Here is a 25,595-nt window from a genome sequence, read left to right on the forward strand (position 1 = left end):
TTTATGGGGGAGGGGAATGGCCTCAATCTCTCAGACCTGTGTAAATCCCTGGACACAAACAGACAGATGACAGAGGAGAAGGTGACTAATTCTACTCACCAGCAAGAGTTGAGCCCCAAATCAGCCAGGAAGCAAGTGTATCCAGGAGGCAGGGCAACCTGTTATCTAACTCCTCCCACCAGGATCAGAGATCCTATCCAAACCAGATAACCTGTTAGCCACATATTGATCTGACCAAGGTAGGTATGATAAACTTCCTTCTCATCCACGTAAGAATATCACTACACTAGAATGTCTGCTATTTAGCCTGCTGAGAGCAGAAATACTTAGGCCCATAGTAATCATGTTATATTTACCTTTTCTTCTTGTAGAGATATTTCGAGAACAAGGATCCACTCTCTGCCTAGCTATGGCTTAGAAAATCTTAAGAAGCTGAGGGCCAGGTCCGCTTACAACTTAAAAAAGCTTCCCAGTCTGGAAAAGTTTGTTGCCCTTGTGGAGGCCAGCCTCACCTACCCCAGCCACTGCTGTGCCTTTGCAAACTGGAGACGGCAAATGTGAGTCTTCTGTGTCCATCCCTGGAGCCTGGCTTGGGCATTTCCCCAGAGTAGAATGCAGTCCATACCTTCTACCTGTCTGTGACATGAAGAGAATCCATGCACACAGAGAGCTCCCTGACTAAAGTCCCGAGGCATGTTCCGGATGAAAGATTCAGTTTCATGGAGGGTTAGGGAGGGCTGGACTCATAATTTCTTTGAAAATGGGCTCATAAGAGAGGGTCAGCCACATAACAGAGCATCTACCAAATATTAAATATGAAAAACATCAAGCATAGCACCTGATTCATAATAGATGCTTAATATTCTTTCTCTTTGTACCAATATGTATTTACCTTTCAAGTCCCAAACTCTGTACCCCATAATGTCCCATCCTGCTAACATCAAAATCAGCTTTGGAGGTGAGAAGCAAAAATGCCATACCAGAGACTAATGTGCACATCTGTAACACACTCCGACCACTCTGAGCCTCTCCAACCCACCTACAGATCTTAGCAACTCACAGAGAGGACAAAAATGGAGACATCTCTTCACTGTGGCTTTCAAGGAAGAGCAGCTTCAGGAAGTGCAATTTAAAGAGGATAACCTAAACACAGGCAAGACCCAGTAGGTTACTGGTTAAAAAATTGAGGTAACCATAGACAGGATCTGGAGAGAGCAGAGCAGTGACTTTGGAGATTACACACATTTCAGACATTTAAAGGACCCATTGGAGGTAAGAACTCACTGAATATCAGTTCTCAAAGCTCTCATCCTCTCCCCAGCTCACTGATAAAACTCACACCCTGTAGTTGTACTCAATCAAATGATGCCTTTTCACTATTCTTGGTACAGTAGCCCAGAACTAAGACAGCTGCCCTGGGATATTATCTCACTGTTTAACAGACTCCTCAATAATTCAAGCTTCAACATATATTGAGCTGCAAATGTGGAAATACCCCCTGCTCAAAAGCAAAACAAAACAAAAAGCAACACAGCAGTCCATACCCCAGAATATTTCAAAGTAACTTAGGAGCACTCAGACCCACTTGAAAGATTTGCAGAAAAACAGGGCTGCTTTTCAGAATTAGTTCTGGAAACTCTCCAGAATCAGGCAGTCCTCACAGATTAGCTCAAAAAGCCAGAGCATTTCTTCCTGACAACTAGAATTCTTAAGAGCCTGGGTTTGGGCAAAAGGTTTGTCTCTTTTATTTTCCAGACAGGAATTATCCTAGTCAGGCCAAAAAATGATTCCAATTTGCTGCCAAGACCCTGCAACTGGATACCTCTCAGGAGGAAACTCAAAGGATGTCAAAGATCACTGTAAGAGCTGCTCATGGCCTGCTGCCTGGCCCTGAGCCCACATGCTACAGTAAACCTATCATCTTACCATGCTACTCAGATTTCTCCGGTCTTGCCACCTCCTGGTTGTGTAGACATAGCCTCAGGGCTCTCCCAACCAGAATTCTCCATTCTGCCTTACACTGTCTCATGACAGGAAGCCTTCTCTGATCCCTCCAGACCAGCTGGTCCTTATCCTCTAGGTCCCTAGTAGAACTTAACATCAGAGCCTGTCAAGGTACAGCCAGGGGAGGCCCACATTTCTTCTACAACATACCAAAATGTGGGGTTTGGTTTTTATTTTTAACAAGTCCACACGCACAAACCTGATATAAAATAATAATGCTTTTCAAAAGAGAATCCTGGGGTTTATTCATGAATTAGTGTCGTTTCATTATATACCATAGGAGGTATGGTTGGTAATGAGATTCAAGTTTACAGTTGTAAGATAAGATTGTTCTCCTGATCCTCATTTGGAAATAATGCCCACGGTGTAAACAGGAGGCCCCTGTTACTGTGAGGTTTGGCTGCTGGTCCTCCTGGACTCTAGGTGGATCCACCACACCCCTTATTTGTCATTGAACCAGATATTTTCTTATCATAGTTCTATATTCAGCTTGTATCATTTTGTTTTTATTTTATTCTTCAGTTCTTTGTGAATTTATTCCAATTATTCACAATTAGATTTTAAATTGATGTACTGTGGCATATCCTTCTAAGTACCTGCACAGGGCTGAGACCCCAACAAGAACTCAATAAGTAACCACCATCATCTGTCTTCATAATGTTGACATCGGCTGAGTATTCACAGCCAGGTGCCATAATACAATCACACTTAGCTCATTTCATATTACAAAGGTAATATCATTATCATTATTAATATTGTTTGCTTCTCAAAGAGGCAGAAATTGAGGCTCAGAGATATTAAATCACTTGATTAAATTATTATCACCAACCAAACTTATATCCAAACCCTCTACTCTTTCTGTCTCCAAAACTGAGGCTCTGGAACACTGGCTATGCTACCCTCTAAGCATCTGTTCATTGACTGACTGCAGTTCACAAATGCCAAACTGACCCAGAGATGAATTTCCTGCTCTTTGCCATGCTTAGGGTTTACCAAGGTATTGCACAGGCAAGACTATATTTCCCTCAGCTTCCAAGTTTGTTTCTGATCTCAGAAACACACATAGTTTACCTTACTCCCTACCTCATGTCAGTGAGTCACTTCCATTTCAGGAACAGGAAGTATTGATATCTAGAATATGTTGGTTGCAGCGGCAACAGTAGGAATCTTCACACAAGCCAACTGTGAGCCCCTAGAGCTAGCTGTCTCTAGATAGTTAAGTCAGATCTCATTCCAATGAACCAAATTACAATAAGCTACAGGTTACTTACTTTCTGTTCCTAGAATTGGGCTGTAGCTAATCAGGAACAAGATTTAGGAGTTAGAGTAAGAACCACAGAATGGCCCTCTTGTCCCCTCTGGGCTCATCTCAGAGTTTGATTCACTTTCTTATAAGATTTCTGGCTGAACCAAAAGATTTTCTGAACTGTGGTTCTGTTTTAGCTACCTATGTGTTACATGTTTAGCCTGCTTAGTGCAACCTGTGACTGATTTGAGAAACCCTAACTGTTTTATAAACTAAAAGATGGCACTTTCTTCAGCCAAAAACAACAACAAAAAAAGAATCCCTTGGGCCAAGAGATAATGACTTCCTGATGATTCAATTCACTTCCCAGAGGTGAGAGAGGAGAGGAGAGAGATTTTTCTCCCTATTAAAGCCCCTTCTCATGGGGCTGAGGCGGGGAGGCGCAGTCTGTGTGTGTCAGGCACTTAGCAAGCATTGCTCCTGTAGAAGCAAACGGAGTCTGTGTCTCCTCTACTTTTCCAGTCACCTGTCTCCTGCTCATTGAGGGCTTTTTGAAGGGTCTTAATACTCATATCCTAGCTGAACTTATGTTCGCTTTTGAGAAAATGCATTATTTAACATTGCTGTAAACATCCCCCAACCATGAAAGAGAAGAAGGGACAGACATGTGTAATTTTTTTTCCATTAAAAAATACTTCCAACATGAACCATATTCATCTTTTAAACCTTTGCTTCAAAACAGAAGTACTACATGCAGAGAATTGGTAGAGTATTTATGCATATACTGATATATTCATGGGTTGAATATTTATCATCTGGACTTTTTTCAAAGCCTTGTGTAAGTGCCTTTGTCCTGTTGACAAGAACTCTTGTATGTTTGGGTTTGAGGGGAAAATCAAGGCAGAATATTGAGCCCAAGAAATGCCAGCTTCCCTGTGAAATGTTATAATCTTGAAATCAACCAGGCCCCTTTGCAACCTTCTTTTGCTCTGTTGGATATCCACTAGGGAACAATTTAACATGAGAGAACCAGGCTTACCTTGAAGGACAAACACAAGCCTGAAACTTCTTGTGGTCCCTGGGGAGAGAGATAATAAAGAACAGGATCCTGGTAACATTTCAGACAAATTATCTAGCCTACCAGTAGCCTGAGTACCAATGAGCTAAGGGATGGGGCTCACTGAGAACTAACTACAGATTCTGATTCTCTAATTTGTGTATATAAAACAAGCAAACAAGTTCTCATTTGTGTTAGAGAGCAACCTGGTCTTCCAGTGATTGGAATACAGAGTAGAGTAATAAGAGTATGTCCTACTCTGGCATATTAATATATAGCTGAATAGAGATCAAAGAAGGAAAAGGGTAGAGATGATACCAAGTCTGTAAATTATTTGCACTTAACAGCAAGGTTTAGCTAGTCCCAGGCGCCTTCCTCCCCACATTCAGGTTGTGGCCAGATGGTTTCCCCCGTGGGCCATCCAACTCTAGGAAAATATATATATACAAGTTGTTCTGTTCATTTACAGTAAGCAGCATTAACCCATGAGCTCAGCCTCAAGGGCAGACAAATGTTAGAAGGAAAAACTATCTCAAAAAGAAAACCCATTATTTCTACCCTGTGAAAAGATGGTGATATATTTACCATTTTGGATCCAGGATGTTGATTCTATTCCTTTTTTTATTTCTAGCTCTGAGCTTCATCCAATTTGCAATAAATCTATTTTAAGACAAGAAGTTGATGATATGACTCAGGCTAGGGGTCAGAGAGTCTCTTTGACAGAAGATGATGAGTCCAATTATGGCAGAGGATTTGACATGATGTATGGTGAATTTGACTATGACTTATGCAATGAAGTGGTTGATGTGACCTGCTCCCCTAAGCCAGATGCATTCAACCCATGTGAAGATATAATGGGGTACAACATCCTCAGAGTCTTGATATGGTTTATTAGCATCCTGGCCATCACTGGGAACATCATAGTGCTGGTGATCCTGACTACCAGCCAATACAAACTCACAGTGCCCCGGTTCCTTATGTGCAATCTGGCCTTTGCCGATCTCTGCATTGGAATCTACTTGCTGCTCATAGCATCAGTTGATATCCACACCAAGAGCCAATACCACAACTATGCCATTGACTGGCAAACTGGAGCAGGTTGTGATGCTGCTGGCTTCTTCACTGTCTTTGCCAGTGAGCTATCAGTCTATACTCTGACAGCCATCACCCTGGAAAGGTGGCATACTATTACCCATGCTATGCAACTGGACTGCAAGGTGCAGCTCCGCCATGCTACCAGTGTCATGGCGATGGGCTGGATCTTTGCTTTTGTAGCTGCCCTCTTTCCCATCTTTGGCATCAGCAGTTATATGAAGGTAAGCATCTGCCTGCCCATGGATATTGACAGCCCTTTGTCACAGCTGTATGTCTTGTCCCTCCTTGTGCTCAATGTTCTAGCCTTTGTGGTCATCTGTGGCTGCTACACCCACATCTACCTCACAGTGAGGAATCCTAACATTGTGTCCTCCTCTAGCGATACCAAGATTGCCAAGCGCATGGCCACACTCATCTTCACCGACTTCCTCTGCATGGCGCCCATTTCTTTCTTTGCCATTTCGGCCTCCCTCAAGGTACCCCTCATCACTGTGTCCAAGGCAAAGATCCTCCTGGTCTTGTTCTACCCCATCAACTCATGTGCCAACCCTTTCCTTTATGCCATCTTTACTAAGAATTTTCGAAGGGATTTCTTTATTCTACTGAGCAAGTTTGGCTGTTATGAAATGCAAGCCCAAATTTACAGGACAGAAACCTCCTCCACTGCCCACAACTGCCATCCAAGGAATGGCCACTGCTCTTCAGCTCCGAGAGTCGCCAATGGCTCCAGTTACACTCTTGTCCCTCTAAGCCATTTAGCTCAGAAGTAAAAGCCAATGTGAAAATGTATCTCCCTGATGCATGACAATTACATTTTCCTTTGAAGACCAAGGAGGCCAAGGAATAGCTATCAGCATTTCTACATGTTTCATCTAATTGAATTCCTAGCTACCTGTAAGGTAAATGGGTCAGGAACTACTAATTTCATGTGACACATTAGGAAACTGAATTATTAATAATAAAAATTAAAATACAACACTACATCACATTTGTCTTATGCTTTATAATGTTCAATGTGGTTTGTTCAGATTATCTCAACTGATCCTTATAAAAATTCTATTAAACAGGCAGGACAGGGATTATTCTTTGAGTTTTACAAATAAGGCAATCAGGACTCAAAGAACTCATGACTGTTTGGCTTGTAAGAGGTAGAGACAGGATTAGGTGTTGTGACTCCCACAGAACTTCGGAGGGATGCACCACAGAATTCATTCATTCATTCAAAAAATGTTCATTAAGCACCCATGATGGCTTCGTAATAGATCAACTTGGATAGACTGAACTGCATTTCCCAGAATTCTCTTTCTCATGTATTTCCAGTTAGGGTGGGTCACAAGGAAATTCTTTGAGATAATGGGAAGTCAGAAGAAAGAAACAGTCATTTTGCAATTCAATATATTTTGTTGCTGATGCTGACTCAGCTCATTACTCTGAAGCAGCAGCTGGGTTTATAATTGCTCCACTTTCCCCTGGATCCTTCTTGTTGGACTCCCGGGCCCTGCATGTGGGTTTAGGTCCATGACGAAGGGCCTAACTTCTTCAGGATTCTTTCATTGCCAAGCTCGGAGGCAATCCGAATGGAAACAGGACCCAGTTTGTCTTCATGAGGTTGCACCTTATGCTGTGGCCTCTAGCATGTTCGTGATCTGTCTTTTATGACTGCCTGCCATGAGGACTTAAGCACCGGCATGAGCTGTGAATATAACATTCTTACAGATTGCTCATCCAGCCCCCAACTACACAAGCCAATTCTCTGTAACAAATATTTACCACCTATGTATATATGCATACATACATGTATATGACTGATTCTTCTTTTCTAGTTGAGCCCCAACAGAAGATATACCTAATATTTGATATGCATATGAATTATAATGTTAAGAACATTATCATCAGCTTTGGAATCAGACAGAGCTGAGGTTTTATTCAGACTCCATAATAAGGCAGGACTCGACCTCTTCAAGCTCAGGTTCTTTGTGTGACTGTGTGTGTGTGTGTGTGTGATTGTGTATCTAACTAACTTTTGGGTCCATGATGATGAGTGGATAAGAAAATGGTTACATCCTACCTAGTAGTTCTGGAACTGGTTTGGTATGTGTTAGTTCATTCTCTCCTCTCAGACCAGTGCCTGGACTAATAACCAGCTGTCATGACCCTCAGTCTAGAACTCATTCCATTACAGCATATAGCGCCTGATAAATAACCATACTACCCACATCTATTCTCATAAATGACCCCATCTGAATAATTGAATCATAAATATCCACCATAAATTTCACCAAGCACTGTGCCTTGGCTAGCCCATAAAGCTCGGAGTCTCCTCTCTCAGTATCGTCTTTCAATGTCAAAGCCAGTCCTTCCTCCTCTTGCCCTTTGGCAAACATTTCAAAAGTTGATCCCAAATGCATTAAGAAGGAAGTCTTTATAGAGCCAGAAAAAAAGTCATCTCTGCCCATCTGACTTGGCAACATCTCAGTATATTGTGAGCATCAAGTGAAAAATAATTTTCCTTGTAAATAGTCTAGAGTTCCACTGTTTAGTACAGTAGCTACCAGCCACTAGTGGCTACTGAGCCCTTGGAGTGTGACTAGCCTGAATTGATGTTTGCTATAAGTATAAAGTACACACTGAATTTCAAGTACTTAATACAAATGGGGAAAAAAAAGAAAGAATATAAAAGAGCTTGATAATTCTTACATTGATTATGTACTGGAATAATGCTGTTTTGGACATACTAGGACATAATAAAACATTGAAAATTAGTTTCCATTCTTTCTTTTTACATTTTTAATGTGGCTACTAGAAAATTTAAAACTACATATGTGGTTTGCATTTGTGGTTTGCATTACATTTCTATTGGAGAGAAATGATCTAAAGCTCTACAAACAAACAAAGGATTTTTATTTAGCACTTTCCTCCCCAGCCTCTGCACTCCAGTTTGCAGCACTGTTGGGTGGTCCCAGCTCCATCTTCTGTCTCTCTTCTTCCTTGTTTATGGCCAGAGGCAACACATTTCTGAATTTGGACTCAAAAGCAAGTAGAAGCTAAATTGTAAATATGATTGAGTAGTAATTACCTCACAACACAGCTGCTAATGACACACTGGTTTAAGAGATTTTGACTCTGACAAGCAAAAATATGTTCAGAGACAAATATACACCAAGAGAAGCTCAGAAGATATTCTACCCATCACTCTGACACTACAATGCTGCCAGGCAAGGGACGAAACTCTTCTTACATAAGCAAACATATTTTGGAGTAACTTAATTCAGGATTGGTAAACCCTGTTGATAAGTCTCTAGGAAAAGAAACATATCCTATACCTCCTGTATTGGCGATAAAACCTGCTAGAATCCAGTATATCAATCCCACTTCCCCTAAGTGTGATTATTCAGGTTATACAGTCAAAGTAGTGACCCCATTGTGGCGGGGCCAGTCCTGATATTGAACCAGATAGAAACACACACATATACACACATGCATGCACACACACACACATAAACACACAAGCACAAGAAATTTCAAAATAATACTAGTTTCTGGTTTTTTTTTTTCTTTTCAGCTTTTATTTCAAATCTCAAACACCATGATGAGGACTAAAAACAACCAGAGATTTCTTAAAATACTTATGTCTCCATAATATTAAATATTTAAACATTTAAAACATCAGCTGCTTGTATAACCCAGGTGCTGATCTCTCAGGATGAATAGTGGCTGTGAGAATTCCATTTGGCCATCATGGTGCAAACTGGGTAAATGCCAGCCCTGTGTGATGCCCCTACCCTGGTCTCACCATGGACTGTGAGCTTGTCTCTTTCAAAGATTAACCCCCATAAACTCTTTCAGCCCTATCCTGACTGGCCTCTTTATTACCTCCCTCCCTCCCTTCTCTTTTTCTCCAGATATTTCCTTACTGAATCCCAACAAGTAGTTGGACAAGGTAGGATCCTTCTTAGAGGGACTGGAACAAAGACACTGAATAGGAAAATCTAGAAGTTCCTAGGTGGCAAAGTAAAGAGATGAAATGGGTACACACTTTGAAAAACCATTTTTATCTTGCCACATATAGAAGCAGTAGTGACGGATGGGCTAGGGCACTGGAGGGCATTGTTTCCCCATGGGCTCCATGTATTTGGGTCTCATCTCTGGGAAGTCTGAATAGAGGAAGGAAGAAAACCAAAGGAAATATTATACCACCAGGAGGCTGCGGCTCTTACAAGTGGCACTGTGTTTTATTTAGGCCAGCATCAAAGGACATTCATTAGAAAATCAGAAAAAAGATTGTTGAAATTTTTGGCCTCAAGCTTTGGGTTCATAAAGTGTTTTATTAGGGAAGTTTATAAAGGCATAAGCAAGCAATGAACTTTCAGCTTCTGCATAAGAAGGGCACTGGGGAGAAGAGACAAATATATAGAATGTTTTGTTTGTTGAAAATATAACATAGTCTAGTAAATAAACTAAATTAAGAGTCAGCACAAAATACAGCCCAACCATAAGGGTTGTGCTCGAAGGTTCTCATCAAAATGCTTTCAGCTACATGCAGCAGAAACTCCAACTGCAACTAATTTGAACGTAAGGACAGTTACATAAGATGCTCTTGGCTTGGATTGAAAACTTAATGATCTCAAGGACCCGGGACCTTTCCATCCTTTTGCCCTGCCATCCCCAGAGTGTTCTACCATGTCTTTCCTCCTGGTAGCAAAGCTACTTTAGCAGTTCCCGATGCCACATGCAGTCATGATCAAATCCAGAGACAAAGAAGAGGGGTCTTTCCTTCCATGCATCTACCTTTTCAATGGGGAGAATATTTCTCCCCTCAGACCCTTAAAAAAGCATTCCTTCCTACTCATTATCTAAGACTCTTGCCCTGGATACAAGAGAAGTGGCACAGTGAGACTGCCACTTTCAGCCCCCAGTGGGAGGCAGGCTCTTCCATTACGAAGGTAGAAGGGGGAGCTGGATTAGGAGATATGGCTGGGTGGTCAACCTCATCCTCCAATCTGAACCAAACCAAATCCTCCTCCATGGGAGGAAGTCAGGAGAGAGAGGGATGCAAGGTCAAGATACATATGGCACCCTCACACCTTCTCTCCCCTTTCCCTCCACCTAGTATCTGTAGCCCAGCTAGGTCTTCCCTGTGTTATTCTGTTCCATCCTTCTCTAGAACAAATCCAGATATGAAGACAACCACTAGAGGTAGACACTGCCCAGGAAATTCCATCTGAGGCAAAATGTGGCAAAGGAAAAGGAGAAAGAGGAAGGAGGAGAGGTGGAGGAGAATAATAAATAAGATAAATGGATTAGCAGGGGGATAGGGAAGCAATGAGGAGAAAAGAGAGAGAAGAGCAAGACAAATCAAGGAATGGGGCCATGGGAAGAAAACCAAGCCCTGATTCTGCTCCCTATTATGCTGGTACTTATGCATCTTTGTCTTAAGAAAACGCCTGCAAAATTGATGCAAGGAGGTCAACCATGAATGAGCTCAGGCTTAGATCCCAGCAGAAAGGCCCAGCATCCCCAGGTTTCCCAGGGCTACACATACAAACATCTGGGTCTCCAGATCTAGTTTAAAGGATACGTAACGGAAAAATATTTCCGAAGGTCTTCAAAGCTTCCTCACCTCAGACATCGGACAATGTAAAGATGGCTTCTTCCTTTTCATAATCCAAGATCTTCATCATGTTCTCTCCAGCATGAGCCACAGCCCCTGTTCCTTCTGTTCTGTGATAGGCAGGCCTCAAAAATGAATAGAATCCCATGGTTTGTAAGGTGCTCTGTTTATTGTATTTATTGTGGTCTCGTATCCTTTTCTTCTGTTTATTTATTTGTTTGTTTTTGTTTTACAACACAGTATTCCCTGAATCCTGAGACATTATAAATACATACAAAAGGAGAATACCAACAAAAGTCATCTTATTTTTGTGGTATTCACCACATAATAAGATGCAAAGAAAATTTGGGGCTCTACATTTAGAGAACTTTCAGGCAATTTTCCCCCCATGTATCATTAGTGAGGGCCATTTAAACTGCCAGGTATTAATGAGCTGTATAAGGATATAGTTTGGCCAGAGACGATTTTAAATTGCTTTACAAACAGCAGAAGCTATACCACAGGGTTTCTATTTCTAAAGAGTGAATTTATCAAACAACTTTGTGTTCCTATTATGGAAAGCAGGCAGTCAGGACAGGGCGAAAGGGAAGGGTACCCAGGGCCTCTGGTGAGACTTTGGCCACCCAAAAAACTCCTTGCTTCCTGCAATTTACCAAGTTAGAAGGGATTGTATTCCAGAACTTGGAAGAGTTGTTCTTGTCTGTCCTCACAATTCAGGCTGGAGGATGGCCTGTGAAATGTGAGAATTTTACCAGCCCCAAACACTACCCAGGACAGTCTGGCTGTACTCTCCAATGCACACAAAGATGAGAAGACAAAGAGGGGAAGTGACTTTTCCAAGGTTTTATGACTCATAGCAAGGACTGGAATTTGGCCTGAGCTCTTCCTTTTAATTTCCTAAGTCAAGGGGCTTAGTAGCATCCCCAAAGACATGCGCAGACACAAGTATATCCCGTACTTATATAGCCAGCCTCCTGGAATTGAGGGGCGAACCTAAAAAACATCCACTCTAGGTAATTAAATACCAAGGGTGGTTTTGTAAGACTGTCAAAGAGCTGTAAGAATTCACATTCTTCCTCTTCTGTTTGTATTCATTTCCCATTTTGGTTGCTCAAAATTCTCCAGTGCGAGAGGGAAATTTAGGTGCACTGACTTCAGGTGACCACCACGGGACACTCCTGGCCTTTATTGAGTAGAGGAAGGGAGAGGAGGAAGGAAGGAAGCAGGGAAGGGAAGGAAAGGAAAGAAAAAAGAAAAGGTGAAAAATACCATGAAGAATAGACTGTCTCTGTCTATGGAGTGATGGAAACCTTTCATAGACCATGTCCCTACAGAATCACCAAGGAAATCCTCCTTCCCATCTATTCTCTGTGCAGCATGAATGGCTTCCATCTGGGCCCCTAATACCACAATACAAGGTACCAATTCAGGAAATGTTCCAGGTAGATGTCCATCCACCTTGATCTGCTGGAACACCAGTCGTGGTTTAACCAGGCTGCTGTGCCAAGCGCTCCTTCCTAGGAGTCTGGAATGCTCAAACCAGCTTGGGTTTCCATGTATTTCAGTGAATAGCTTTAGGTCAAAATTCAAGAACCAACTCACTTATGGGAGGGAATCTAATCTAAAGACATAAGGGCTAACATTTGGAATTGTGCAAATATTTGGTGTTGTAATAAATTATATCATTGGTCACCACCTCCAGAAATCAAATCTAACTCTGAAGAAGCCCACACAAGTTCTTTTTTCCACTTCACTCATTCATTCAACAAATTTTCACCAAATGCCTACTATAACCCAAGCACAATTCCTATTGCTGAAAATACAGTAGTAAAGAGACAAAACTTGGAAGACTTTCCATTCTAGTTGGGGGTGACAAATGACATACAAGATAAATAAGTAAAATGCATTGATGTTACACAGTGACAAGTGCTGATGACAAAAATCAGGGCAAAGGGATGTGATATAAAACATCAAGGGGTAATTAGGGGCCTCCCTAAGAAGGTGAATTTAGACTAGAGACCTGAAGAAGCAGAAAATGAGACATGCCCACGTGGAGGGAAGGGTGTCCCAGGTAAAAGGAACAGGTGCACAAGTTCACAAGCTTGAGTGAGCCTGGTTTGTTCCAGAAAAACATCATGGGGCTAGAGCCCAGCAAAGTGGGTCAGGGAGAGTAGTAAGAGAGCAAGACAAAAAATACGGGAAGACATTTTAGAAATAAGGATGTCCTTATTTCTAAAAGGGTGGGTGCTAAGTGGAAACACACACACACACACCCTGATGACGTAGCCTAGTATTTAACACTAGGAGATCTTGAATTCCAGTCACTTCCAGTCACTTTTCATTTCCTCTAACAGCTTGCTCTGCCTCATCGTCCCCTTCCCTGTCATCCTGGTGTCCCAGCTCCCACTCTAATCCTCTGTAGTCAACCCTCCAGCCTCCCTACAGCAAAGCCGCTCTCCTGTGGAGCTGTCATTTTGGAAAGGAGATGATAAATTACTCACACCACAGTAATAATAATCTCTTACATTTCGATGGGCTTTTACACATTCTGGAAGACTTGGGCTTGCACTGGCTCATTAGATCCTCAAAACATTCCTGTGAGGTAGAATAACCCAAAAAGTCAAAGGTCGAATGTTTGCTCTAATATGCGGATGCTAATCCAAACTAAGGGATGGGGGAGATATTTCATGAAAATAGAGGAAAGATCAGTAGAATAGAAGAAGAGAATTGAGGGGAAGAAAGGAGGATGGGAAAAGGGAAGAACAATGGAATGAATCTGATGGAACTCTTGTATGTACGTATGTGAATATACCACAGAGAATCTCAACATCAAGTATGTCCACAAGACACTGATTTAAAAAAAAAAAAAAACTATACTTGCAGAAAGATCAGTAGAGTAGAGGGAAGAAAACAAGGGAGAGTGCTGGGGACTGAATTAGAGCAAATTATATTCCATGCTTTTGTGATTGTGTCAAAACGTATCCTAATGTTATCTCTAACTAAAAAAAAAATCAATAAAAGAAAAACAAAAGAAGAAAAAATTGCCTTTAAAAGGTCAAGTGACCAATCCAAGCTCATGCAGTTATTCAATGGCAGAGTAAGAGTAGATTTCAAACCCCTTTGTTCCAGTTCAAACTGTCTCTTAAATGATTGTCACACTGAATGCATCCACCTCCTAAAGAAAAGTACAGCTATTGGAAATTCCAGTCTCCACAAGAATAAAGGGCCTTGGCCTGGATCAGACCCCTCTGGCAGCAAGACAGGTCCACAGCTGGCCAGCTGCTGGGCACTCACACAACAGACACTCGCCGATCATGTCAGACGGAGCCTTGATAGTATGTTTCATCAAATGAACAGGGGAAATGGAGTCACAAAGCACAACCCAGCACTCAGATGAGCAGTATTTTTACTAACTCCCTGGAATATCATTTTTCCTTCTGATCCTAAGCACAGGGGCCCCTGGCTGGCATGTGGCTGAACTCAGTAAAAGCCGGAGAGAGACAAAGATAAAGACCACAAAGTGTACTCTGGCCCAAGAGATCCCTAATTCATGGCCCAATCTTGGCAGTGAGCCGATGTGGTTAAGAGTGTAAAAACTCCTAGGTGTTCCCTCAAGAGGAGAATAACCTTTAATTTAAGAGTATCTCTGCTCAACCCTGAAAGAGCTCATTTGTCGGAGGAGAATAAGACCATTGCATGGACTTGACCATATTTTTCTGCAGCAATGTATCATTTTTAAATGAATAATGTTTGGTAATGAAAGAATGTAAGAGCAGAAGTGTCCTTAGACCTGAGCACAGAGGGCCCATGCTCGTTGCCCTTTGGCCAGACTCTAAACACAAGCAAGGAGTCTGGGAGCCCACAAAGCCAAAGGGACATGATGACCCAACCCCGCACTGAACATACTGATACAAAATCTGCCTACATACCCAAGGTCTGTTTTGTCATGTGCAGAGAGGGCGGCACCCCCACTATGCACACTGCAGGCCTATGGATGGCTGTTTGCAGGGTGTTACTGGGTCTCAGAGATGCGGGCTGGAATGGCCTCATGAATGCTCGATAGAGTTAGGGTGGAAAGGAGAGGGTGTGACAGGCCAGTACTTCTGTTAGCACTTCCTTGAGCCCTGTGAATGTCAGTGGTGGAATTCATGAAGCAGTGCTGCTGAATTGGTGTCCTGCAAATGCCACTGCTGAGAAAAATCACTCCAAGCGCAGTTGACAGTCTTGGGTTGTCATATTAACTTGGGACATATCCACATTGACCCTGCTCTGTCTTCCAGATCATCTCACCATCTCTACCTCATTGTGACATATTTATCAAAACCCATCTGCTACCATTTGATCTCGAGTATCCCCCTGGCCCAAGTGGTAAGGCCTGGAGGTACTGCTGGGAGGCTATGGAAACTTTAAGAGGTGGGGCCTAATGGGAGGTCTTGGGGGGCATGCCTTTGAGGGGATTGAGGGACTCCCATCCCCTTCTCATTTTCTTTTGTTCCTTGGACACAAAATGAGCAGTTTTGCTCTGCCACATGCTCCTACCCATGATATACTGCCTTGTCACAGGCCTAAAGTAACAGGCCAATCAATCGTGGACTGAAACTTATAAAACTATGAGCTAAAACAAACTTTTCCTCATTATAAGTTGACTAACTTAGCTTTTTGCTATAGTGACAGAAAACTGAGTCACACACATTGGCACCTGAGTCTCCATGTCCTTCCCCACTTCTGTACCTAGTGACTCCACGTCCTTCAGCCAGACTCAACTTCAGCCCTGCAATGCATGAACCAATTCATTCTCAGGGCATTATACACTTTCATGCACTTTGGTAACTTGTAACCACAGGCTGATCTTCAAATTTTCTAAAATAACCCTCACCCCTCTGAAGTCTTTCCCTTTAGAAACCCTCTCCTCCCAAAATCTCCAGCTACTTCACTGACTTTCTCACACCTTCCCTACAGGAGCATGTCTCATCCCCCGGCTGCCATGCCCCTGCCCAGCAGGCCCTCCCTGTCTGCCAAGACAGCTTCTGCATCTATGAAAACAGCTCAAGCATCACTTTTAATTCAACATACATTGATTAAGCACTTACTAGGAAGCAGTATCACAAAACTTAGAATGTCTTCCTTCCCCCACAGAAATTAGCTCAGGAAATAGACAAGTAAATATATATTTTCATTTATGTGGACATTTAAAGTTATCATGGGATCAGAGGGTGTTTTTTTTGTTGTTGTTGTTGTTTTTTTACCAGATTCAATTTTACCAGGCAGGAAACCATGTCCAGTAAAAGAGAAAGACAACTGCCTGGTGTTTTACTTCTTTGAAATTACACGTATACACACATACACATACACACACACACACACACACATATTCTCTCTCTCTCTCTCTCCCTCTCTCTCTGCCAAATGGGAACATCTCATCTGATTTCTTTTATTGGCAAACCACTTGAACAGAAGTTTGCCTTAGGAAATAATATTAATTCAGCTCTTAATATGTCTGATGTCATGCTATGACTTCACACCATGATTTCAAATCATTATTCCGACAATTCTGCAAGGCAAGTATTTAAGTATCATCCAAATTTACAGATGCAAAAACTGAAGTTTAAAAAAAAATGCCCAACATTAAATGGCTGGTAACTAGCTAAAACAGGATTCTCTTATTCATTCATTTGTTCATTCAATGATTATTGAGCTCCTCGTGTGGACTAAGTATGCCAGATTCCTTGGATACAGACCTACCCACAATAGACAAAGTGGCTACTACCCAGATGGAGCTTGCATTCTGATGAAGAAGACAGATAACAAACAACTAAGTCAATAAAGAGGCAACATAACATATTGGAACAGTGCTAAAAATAAATGAATAGAAAATGTAATGGGGTGGATCTGTGAAGGGGGTGGATGTTATTTGAGACAGGACAGTCAAGATTCTGTCTGGTGGCAAAGCACAGCTCTTTCCACAATTCCTTCTGTCACTCTAGCATCTCTCTTCAGTTTATGTGGCAACTAACTCTGGTTCCATATATTCTATCACTAATTGCAAATCCAGCAAAATATTTGCAAAGCTTACTGTTGCCATTGACCCTCAGATTATTTTCCTAAAATACTGCAAAATTCATAAAATGCTTCTTACCTTCCCTAGAATAAAAAAGAGATGTGTGTGTGTGTATCGGTGTATGACCAAAGAGGAGGGATCATAAGGAAATGCATGATTAATTCCACTGACAGTGGATAAATTGGTTAGGTCACTGTGATATGCAGGCTGCAATAGGTATGCACAATCCCTTGCAGTCCCATGATTTAATGTGAAAGAGAATAAAGCTCCCTCTCCCTCTGCTTTCTTCTCTCCCTCACCCCAAATCCAGACTCTCCTTATCAGTGTCCTCCAACACCTGAACTCTGTGTCTTTATATTATCTTTAAATTAGTTATCTCTCCATTACTATAACAAAATACCTGAGGCAACTTACTTAAAGAGAAAAGGTATATTTTGGTTCATGGTTCTAGAGATTCCATCCCAAAATCAGGTGGCTATAATTCTTTAGCCCTCTAACAAGGGAAGCACATCATGGTGGGAATGTGTAGCCGAGAAAACAAGCAGTTTTCTCATGAACCAGGAATCAAAACATAATTTTTTTTTTAGAGGAAGAGGCAGTGGACCCATAATTCCCTTAAAGGTCACACCCCCGAGGACCCAAGATCTTCTCACAAGGTATCACCTCCTAAAGGTTTCACCATCTCCAATAATGCTACCTTAAAGACCAAGCCTTTACCTTTAACACATGGGGCTTTGGGAGACACTCAACCCAAAAGGGTATGGTACTACCCTATCAATCACACTGTGATGGGAAGAAAACACACACACACACACACACACACACGCATCCAAAGCCCTAGTTTGAAGTTTGCACTTCATCCTTTACCTATTTGGTGACCTTGATGAAGTCACTTTCTTCTCATGTAAATTTGGGGAAATGCACGATTATCTAAAAAGCATGTGAGTTAGTGTGTGAAAGAATGTCAGAAACTACACAATCATGAATACTGGTCCAGCTGAAAGGCAAAGGTTGCTTGGGAAAGTTACTAATGTGACTTCATTAGCTGAGCTCTAGCCACCCGCTATTGCTCTACCCTTAGGAAATGAGGCACATGGCTCGTGCGGTGCAGGAAGGAAAGGCAGGGTGCTGAGAGCCAGGGTGGAACCAAGTGGAGTTGGAGCTCACAGGGCATTCAGGTGGGCAGCATTACAGCTTTGGGCTGCACGAGAAGACAGACAAAATAAAATGAAGAGAAGTTGAGTCCACGTCACATAATTTGGACTTCTCAGGCACCACAGAATAGCCCAGGAGACAGTCAGGGCCCAGCTGAGAAATAGTCAGTCTCAAGAACCACCAGCAAAGCATGATTATCAACAGAAATCAACTTAGCCTTCTTGGCTGTCAACCCAGAATGCACAGCTGTGAACTCTTTCTGCCAGCACTAGGAAGTCAGAGCAGACTTTCTGGAATACAGTGACTAAGAGTCCACTGCCCCAGACCTGGAAAACAAGGCCATAGGGAAATGGACGAAAGCCACATAATGCTAAGAACAGAAACAATAACATGGGTACATGCAATTAACTACCGACTCTTTAGAAATAAATATTTTTAGTTGCTTAAAAAACAATACCAAGATGGTCAAACTAAACTACCTTTAGACATGGAAGACATTTTTTAGTTTAAGAATATATGTTTCAGGGAATATTGGCCAACTTATATTGTTATATTATGGACACATATGAATGTGTGATAACAAATCCCATCATTATGTGCAACTATAATGCATCAATTTAAAAATGTGAAACAAAAGGAATCTATGTTACAAGCACAGCAGGGCATGCCTGTAATCCCAGCAATTTAGGAGGCTGAGGCAAGAGGATTATAAGGCCAACCAGCAACTTAGCAAGACCCTGTCACAAAATAAAAAGTGCTGAGGATGTAGCTCAATGGTAGAATGTCCCTGGGTTCAATCCCCAGTACCCACCTCTCTAAAAAGGGGGTAAAAAGAATATATGCTAACAGTGAAGAGCAGTCCCTTGACTAGACATAAAACAAAATAAAAATTAAAGCAATAAAAGCTAAAACTATAAAAACTTTTAGGTGAAACATAAAATTGTCCTCATGACCTTAGGTAAACCAAAATTTCAAGTCAGGACTCAAAAAGCACTAATCATTAAAAAAACATAAATTGGACTCCCTTAAAGTTAAATATTTTACCCACGTAAAGACACATTTAAAAAATGAAAAGACAAGCCAAACCCTGAGGAAAAAACATTCAAGGCATATCTGACGATGGACTCATGTTCAGAACACATAAAAATACCTACAAATGAACATATAAAAAGATAAACAACCCAACAAATAAAAAGGGGAGAGCAAATATATCTACTGTATGACTCCACCTCCAGTTTACATAAGAGAAAATTTAGAACACATCACAAAACAATATGTATATAGCAGCCTTATTCATAAAAACTCCAAACTGCAAGTAATTTAAATGTCAAGTGAATGGGTGAATTGTGGTGTATTTATACAAAGGAATATTATTCAGCCATAAAAATTAATAAATTACTGATAATATACCACAACAATGGTGAATGAATCTTTAAAAATATTGTTAAATGAATGAAACTAGACACACAGGAATAAATACTGCATAATTACACCTATATAAAGTAAAAAAAAAAAAAGACAAGAAAAAAATTAAAGTCTGAAAAAAATAAAAAAGTAGTTATCTCTAGTTTAGAGGGTTAACTGAAAAGGGATCTCCATGGTATAGAAGTAACTACATTTTGTGTTGGTTACACACACATTAAAAACTACCAAACTGAACATTTAAGATCTATGGATTTTATTGTATGTAAATTATATCTGTATATTTTTTCAATCCATAGAATCCATTGTGTTCCTTTACTAATAATTCGAAATTATAGTAGAGGAAGGGAAAAACTCTCATACCAATAATGAAAAACTACCAGGGATTTAAAAGTATAACAAAGTCCAAGATTTAGCAAGTCAAAAAAAAATTATAAAATTTATTGAAAACAAATCTAAATAAATGATGGAATGAAATATATTCATCCATATGAAGTTTCAGTATTGTAAAGGTAACAATCCACTCTCAAAAGAATGTGTAAATTCAATGAAATTCCCAACTTTAATTTATGTGCAGGGATTTATGAATCTTTAGAGATCAATTTGGTTGTGAATAAAGATGCATGTATCATAGATTTAGAATTCCCACAGTTAAGGTTTAGATATGAGGTGTCCCCCAAAAGCTCATGTGTGAGACAATTCAAGAAAGTTTACAGGTGAAATGATGGGGTTATGAGAGCCTTAAAATCAGTGCATTAAACCCCTGTTAGGGATTAACTGGGTGGTAACTAGAGGCAGGTAGAGTGTGGCTGGTGAAGGTGGGTCATTGGGGGGTGCCTTTAGGGGATTTATATTTCATAGTGACAAGGACAGCTAGTGTGATATCTCTCTCTCTCTCTCTCTCTCTCTCTCTCTCTCTCTCTCTCTCTATCCCCCTCCTCTCTCCCCCTCCCCTTCCTCTTCCTGGGTGCCATGTTCCCAACCACTCTCCTCCACCACACACTTCTGCCACGATGCTCTTCCTCATCTCAGGCCCCAAGGAATGTAGTTGGCCATCTATGGGCTGAGTCTTCTGAAACCATAAAAGGCTTCTGAGACCTTTATAAGCCCCAAAATAAACTTTTCCTCCTCTAATTGTTCTTGTCATGTCCTTTGGTCACAATGGCAAAAAATAAAAACCCTTTAGGAACATACTCCAAGGAAAAGTCGTTCTCTTATGCATAAGATGACATATACGAAAATGACTACTGTGCCATTCTTTAGGAAATATCAATAAAAACATAAGTTGGTCTTAATTATCTCTGATTGCTAAACTGTTTATTTGTAGTTTAGAGGTTGGATCCTGGGAATTTAATGATAAATTCTTTGTGAGCTAACTTTGCTGTCAGGTTTTAAAAAGTAATCTTTGTATATTCAAAATAACACGTATTCTGTCCTTGTTCATTATTTATTTACCATTATTCCTAGAGTCATTGAATCCTCCTCCCAGATTAATTTCTCAGAAATTTTATAATTTCAAATTGATGCCTTGGTAGTGATTACTATGAGACATTAGATGCCCCAAAATGTCTCTAATTCAACCTCACATTTAAATAATAATTTTGCCCATTATAAAATTTTAGTTTTACTGGGTTTTTTCCTCCAATACTTTCAGCTATTAATTCACTGTTTTCCCCATTTCTAGACTAACTGTTGAAACATATGATTGTAATCTGAATTTCTTCCTTTTAGGTAACATGTTCTTTATCTCTGAAAATGTGTAGAATTTCCTCTTTTTTTCTTTGATATCCTTTACTATTACTATAGAATATCTGTGTGGGGTCACCTCTCCTGTTCAGCACTCTCTATATCCTTTCAGTTCAGGGTCTTTTTTCTGTGATCTTATTAGGGGGATATTTACTCTTCTACTTCAATCTCCCAAACATATTCTTTACATTTTTCTATCCTTGTCCAATGCATTCTAAGAAAGTTCCCTGTTCTGGGATTTCAGTCCACCAGCATGTGCTTTGGCTGGCCATTCCTGACATGCAACCCATCCATTGAGTTCTTTATTTCTGCAATTATATGTAAACCCAGTGTATCTAATTGGTTTCTCTTCATGTTTATTTCACCCTGCTTAACTTTTCAATATTCTCCTTTATCTTTCTAAGGATAATTGATATTCTTACATTTTTTTTAATGATTGTTCATCTATTTCCTCTGGTTTAACATGTATTGTTAAATCTCTCCCATGGAAATTTTACTCTCAAGTATCACACTTTGGGGGAGGGAAGGGGGGGCTAAGCTAATCTCTTAGGCCCTTAGGAATATCAAATGCTTTTGCAAATCATCTCTACCTTGGAGAAGGGACATACTTTAGCCTTGTTTGTTCTCCAAGGGAGTGGAAGGAAGCTGGTTTTCAACGTAGAAAGCCTCAAAAGTTGCAATTGGAATTCGACCATCCCCCAGCCACCACCAAGTGTTCCCCTCCTCTCTCATTGCCCAGTCTGATGTTCTCAGTAAGAATACTCAGGCTCCATTGTAATCAACTCTGAAATGAAGGAGAACCAGAGTAAGAGAATGCTGGGGTGAGGGGAGGGATCCAGGTGTTGTCACTACTGGCTTCTAGAGCTGCCCTGAAGCTACCCTGCCACTTTGCCTGGTGCTGAAGCTTCCCCACCCCCAGAGACAGCAAGGGGTCAACACCCACAGTAACACAGGAAAAGAAAGCACACACACGCTGGAGAACTCTCGGCAGGTCAATCCCCTGGACGTCTCTGGCTTTCTTCCTCTTCAGTTCATCATTCCTTCCACCCTGGCAGCCAAACACATTCGTTTCCCTGAGGGTTCTCACATTTTTGTGTTAGTTAATGAAAAAATGGTGGAAATCTATCAATCTTACTTTTTTCCCCTATGACATCTCTATTGTTAGGTTCAGAGGGAGGCAAAACACTACTATGCAAAGACTGGACCATATAGGATTCCAGAAATATTAAGGGTACACAATAAAAACTTTGTGTGGAAAAAAATTTTTTACATTCAGCCCTACGAAGGAGGGTGACTTAGTGCAGAGTTAAATTAACTGTTAACTCTTGATTCAGGCTACACAGCTTTCCTGACCATCCTCGCACCAAAGAGAGAATTTCAGAATCAATTTAATTTGATCAAAGCTCACCAGGGACACTAGAGAGAGAATATTTGGCTACCTTTAAAAATTGCTCAAAGGCAGTAACTCCTAAGAGGACTGAACAGATAGACACATACCCTCTAGGAACATCACTACTTCATCCAATTCACCTTTTCTTGTAGTGTATCTTTTCAAACTTCCATAGCTCCCTATCTGTTCCTTTCCTTCCCCCAAAAAGCAAACCCTCCCCTACTCTAATTTTATTTATTCTGTTCCAGTAAGAAGATCCAGATAACAGTTAATCTAAAACACTTCCATGGGTTACATCCCAGAAAATTTATTATTTCATTCCTTCAATGAGTTCTGTGTAAGCACTAAATACTCCGAGATCCAGCAAGACACTTTCTGTGGCTCAATTTTGGAAATTTCTGGATTACTAGGATAGAATCCCTCTCTCTAGGATAGCTCCTTCTTTCTGCCAAATGCAACTCAGCATTTGCATAGTACCCTGAGGAAAACTGAGAAAAACTGTAGTAACTTGAGTCTCCTAGAAGTTTGCCCTGTTAGAGACATATTGGTGGAATAGCATTAATTTAAAAACCAAATCATTTCTGGATAAATGGATAAGGTATCCCATATGCAAGGTCCTTTGATTAGGCATGAAATAAAAACACCGTCATTATAAATTATGTTGATGATGAGATTCAAAACAGGCTCTTAACATTGAATAAAAATATATTACAAGAACTCCTTTAAATCTCTCAACCATCATGGGTTGTTGTAAGGATTTAGTGACAATTAAGAGTGTCCTGATAAATCAATAATATTATCATAATTCCCAATGATAATTAATAGTGTCTACTTCTCCACCTGTCTATGGTCCTGGACCCAAGCAGACACACACAAATGACAATACCATCCCCTTTGTACTCTCATTCTATAGCAAAGACTCATGGTTTTCCCAACAAAGAAAATATCTTCTACTAAGCCTTTATCCACCTAACCAAGAAAAAAGTTAAATTTTTTTTTAAGTAGACAATAACAAGCCACTCTGATGCCATCTTTCCTCTGAGGAAACGGTAAATCTCTACCTCTCCTTCCCCATCCCAGAGGACAAGAGAGTTTGTAGGAACAATTAGCCCAGCTGATGACAAGTTAGGTTTTATCATCTCCCATCTTACAAATGAAGTTATTGACACTCTTAGAAGTTAAATGGCTTCCCAAATTTACCACAAGCAAGTGGCAACAGGTGAACAAGAACCCAGGCTTCGTACTTCCTAAAACAGTATTCACCACCCCGTTCCACGTACTCAGATGCTCAGTATTCTCAGTTCATCGTATTTTGTATAAATAAGTCTCAATAAATAAGTATTTATTGGTTCAAATCTTAGCGATCATCTTATTTCACATCAAAAAAGCTTCTTTATTTCACCATAGTGGGCGTCAATCACCTAGAATGGCAGAAGGCCACCCTTGGTCAATAGGCGGCCCACCAAATCAGTACAAGATCACCATCTAGTGGTAAAAGTAGTAACTGCAGCACGTCCTTGATTCTTTTCCCCACCCCCTGGTCCCTACCCCAGCTAAGTTTTCAGCAAATATCCAGCAATAATTTTTCTAAGGAAATCAAGAATCTTCTAATATATAAAAAAATCAATTGTATTTTTATAGTTAGTTTTATTGATGCATGTTAATTATACATAGTAGTGGGTCATTGTGACACATTCATACTGGTATGTAATGCAAATTGGTCAATTTCATGCCTCAATACCTCACCTTTCCCTTATATCTTCCCTGCCCCTGTACACATTACTCTATTGGTCTTTCTTCTATTTCATGAGACCCTCTCCCTTTCCCCCTTTTTAAATCTCTAGTTTACACATATGAGAGAAAACTTATGACTCTTAACTTTCTGAGTATAGTTTGTTTCATTTAACATAATGCTTTCAAGTTCCATTCATTTGCCTGCAAACAACATAATTTTGTTCTTTATGACTGAATAAAACTTTGTGAGATGTTCTTTATCCATCCTTTTACTGAGAGACACTTAAGCTGGTTCCATAGTTCGGCTATTGTGAATTAGGCTGCTATAAACATGGGTATGCATGTAACACCATAGTATGATGACTTCAGTTTTTTAGGTTAAATAACAAGGAGTTGTATTACTGGGTTATGTGGTGGCTCCATTCTTTTGAGTAACCCCATACTGATTTGCACAGTGGTTATGCTAATTTATAGTGCCACAAAATGTATGTGTCCCTTTTTACAAAAAAAAAAAAAAATTAAGATTATTTTGAAATTTAGGCATCCACTAAGTCAATATACTAGATTCATATATAGGTGGTGTGCTACCCTGCCAACAGACTGCTCTTAGCAGCCTAAAGCTTCCAGGTGAACACCAAATATGAACCACTTTGTAGATAATTACAGGTAACCGTAGACTGGGGTGAATGCTTCACTTTCACTGAAGTTAGTGTAGGATCAATCTCAGCAACTGTCTGGTAATTGAAGAAGTATAACTCAAGCAAAAATATCTGCTTCTAAAAAAAGACACAAATTCTGATTTCTCTTTCAAACAAGTATTTATTGAACGCCTACTGAAGACTAAAAATAATAATATGATGGATCCTTGATAAGCACTGAATAGTCCTCTGGCAGTTTTGCTTTTGCCCACTACTCATTAGCCCGTGGAAGCCTCTCTTCTAAGATCTATTTCATATTTTTAACTACCTAGAATCTATCACTCATTGAAATTTCAAATTTAATTTCCTTTTACCTAAATCAGAGGTCAGCAACTTCACCTCCAAACTCCACTCCTCTCCATTAACCACTTCAACTCAT

General features: G+C 40.5%; 1 protein-coding gene across 2 annotated transcripts in view; it reads left to right on the forward strand.

The window, feature by feature from the left end:
- The window catches only part of Fshr (follicle stimulating hormone receptor), a 151,367-nt gene extending 144,649 nt beyond the window's left edge, over positions 1-6,718 (forward strand). The window contains exons 8-9 of one of the 2 annotated variants that reach the window (XM_015479471.2): positions 372-557; positions 4,939-6,718. In XM_015479471.2, coding sequence (XP_015334957.1) covers positions 372-557; positions 4,939-6,172 — 1,420 coding nt within the window. In that variant the 3' untranslated portion in view covers positions 6,173-6,718. The remainder of the gene's footprint in view (positions 1-371; positions 558-4,938) is intronic. The other variant, XM_048804409.1, reaches the window with a different exon arrangement.
- Positions 6,719-25,595: the final 18,877 nt, after the last annotated feature.

The sequence above is a fragment of the Marmota marmota genome, unplaced genomic scaffold (assembly GCF_001458135.2).
Source record: "Marmota marmota marmota unplaced genomic scaffold, marMar, whole genome shotgun sequence".
NCBI classification, from domain to species: Eukaryota; Metazoa; Chordata; class Mammalia; order Rodentia; family Sciuridae; genus Marmota; species Marmota marmota.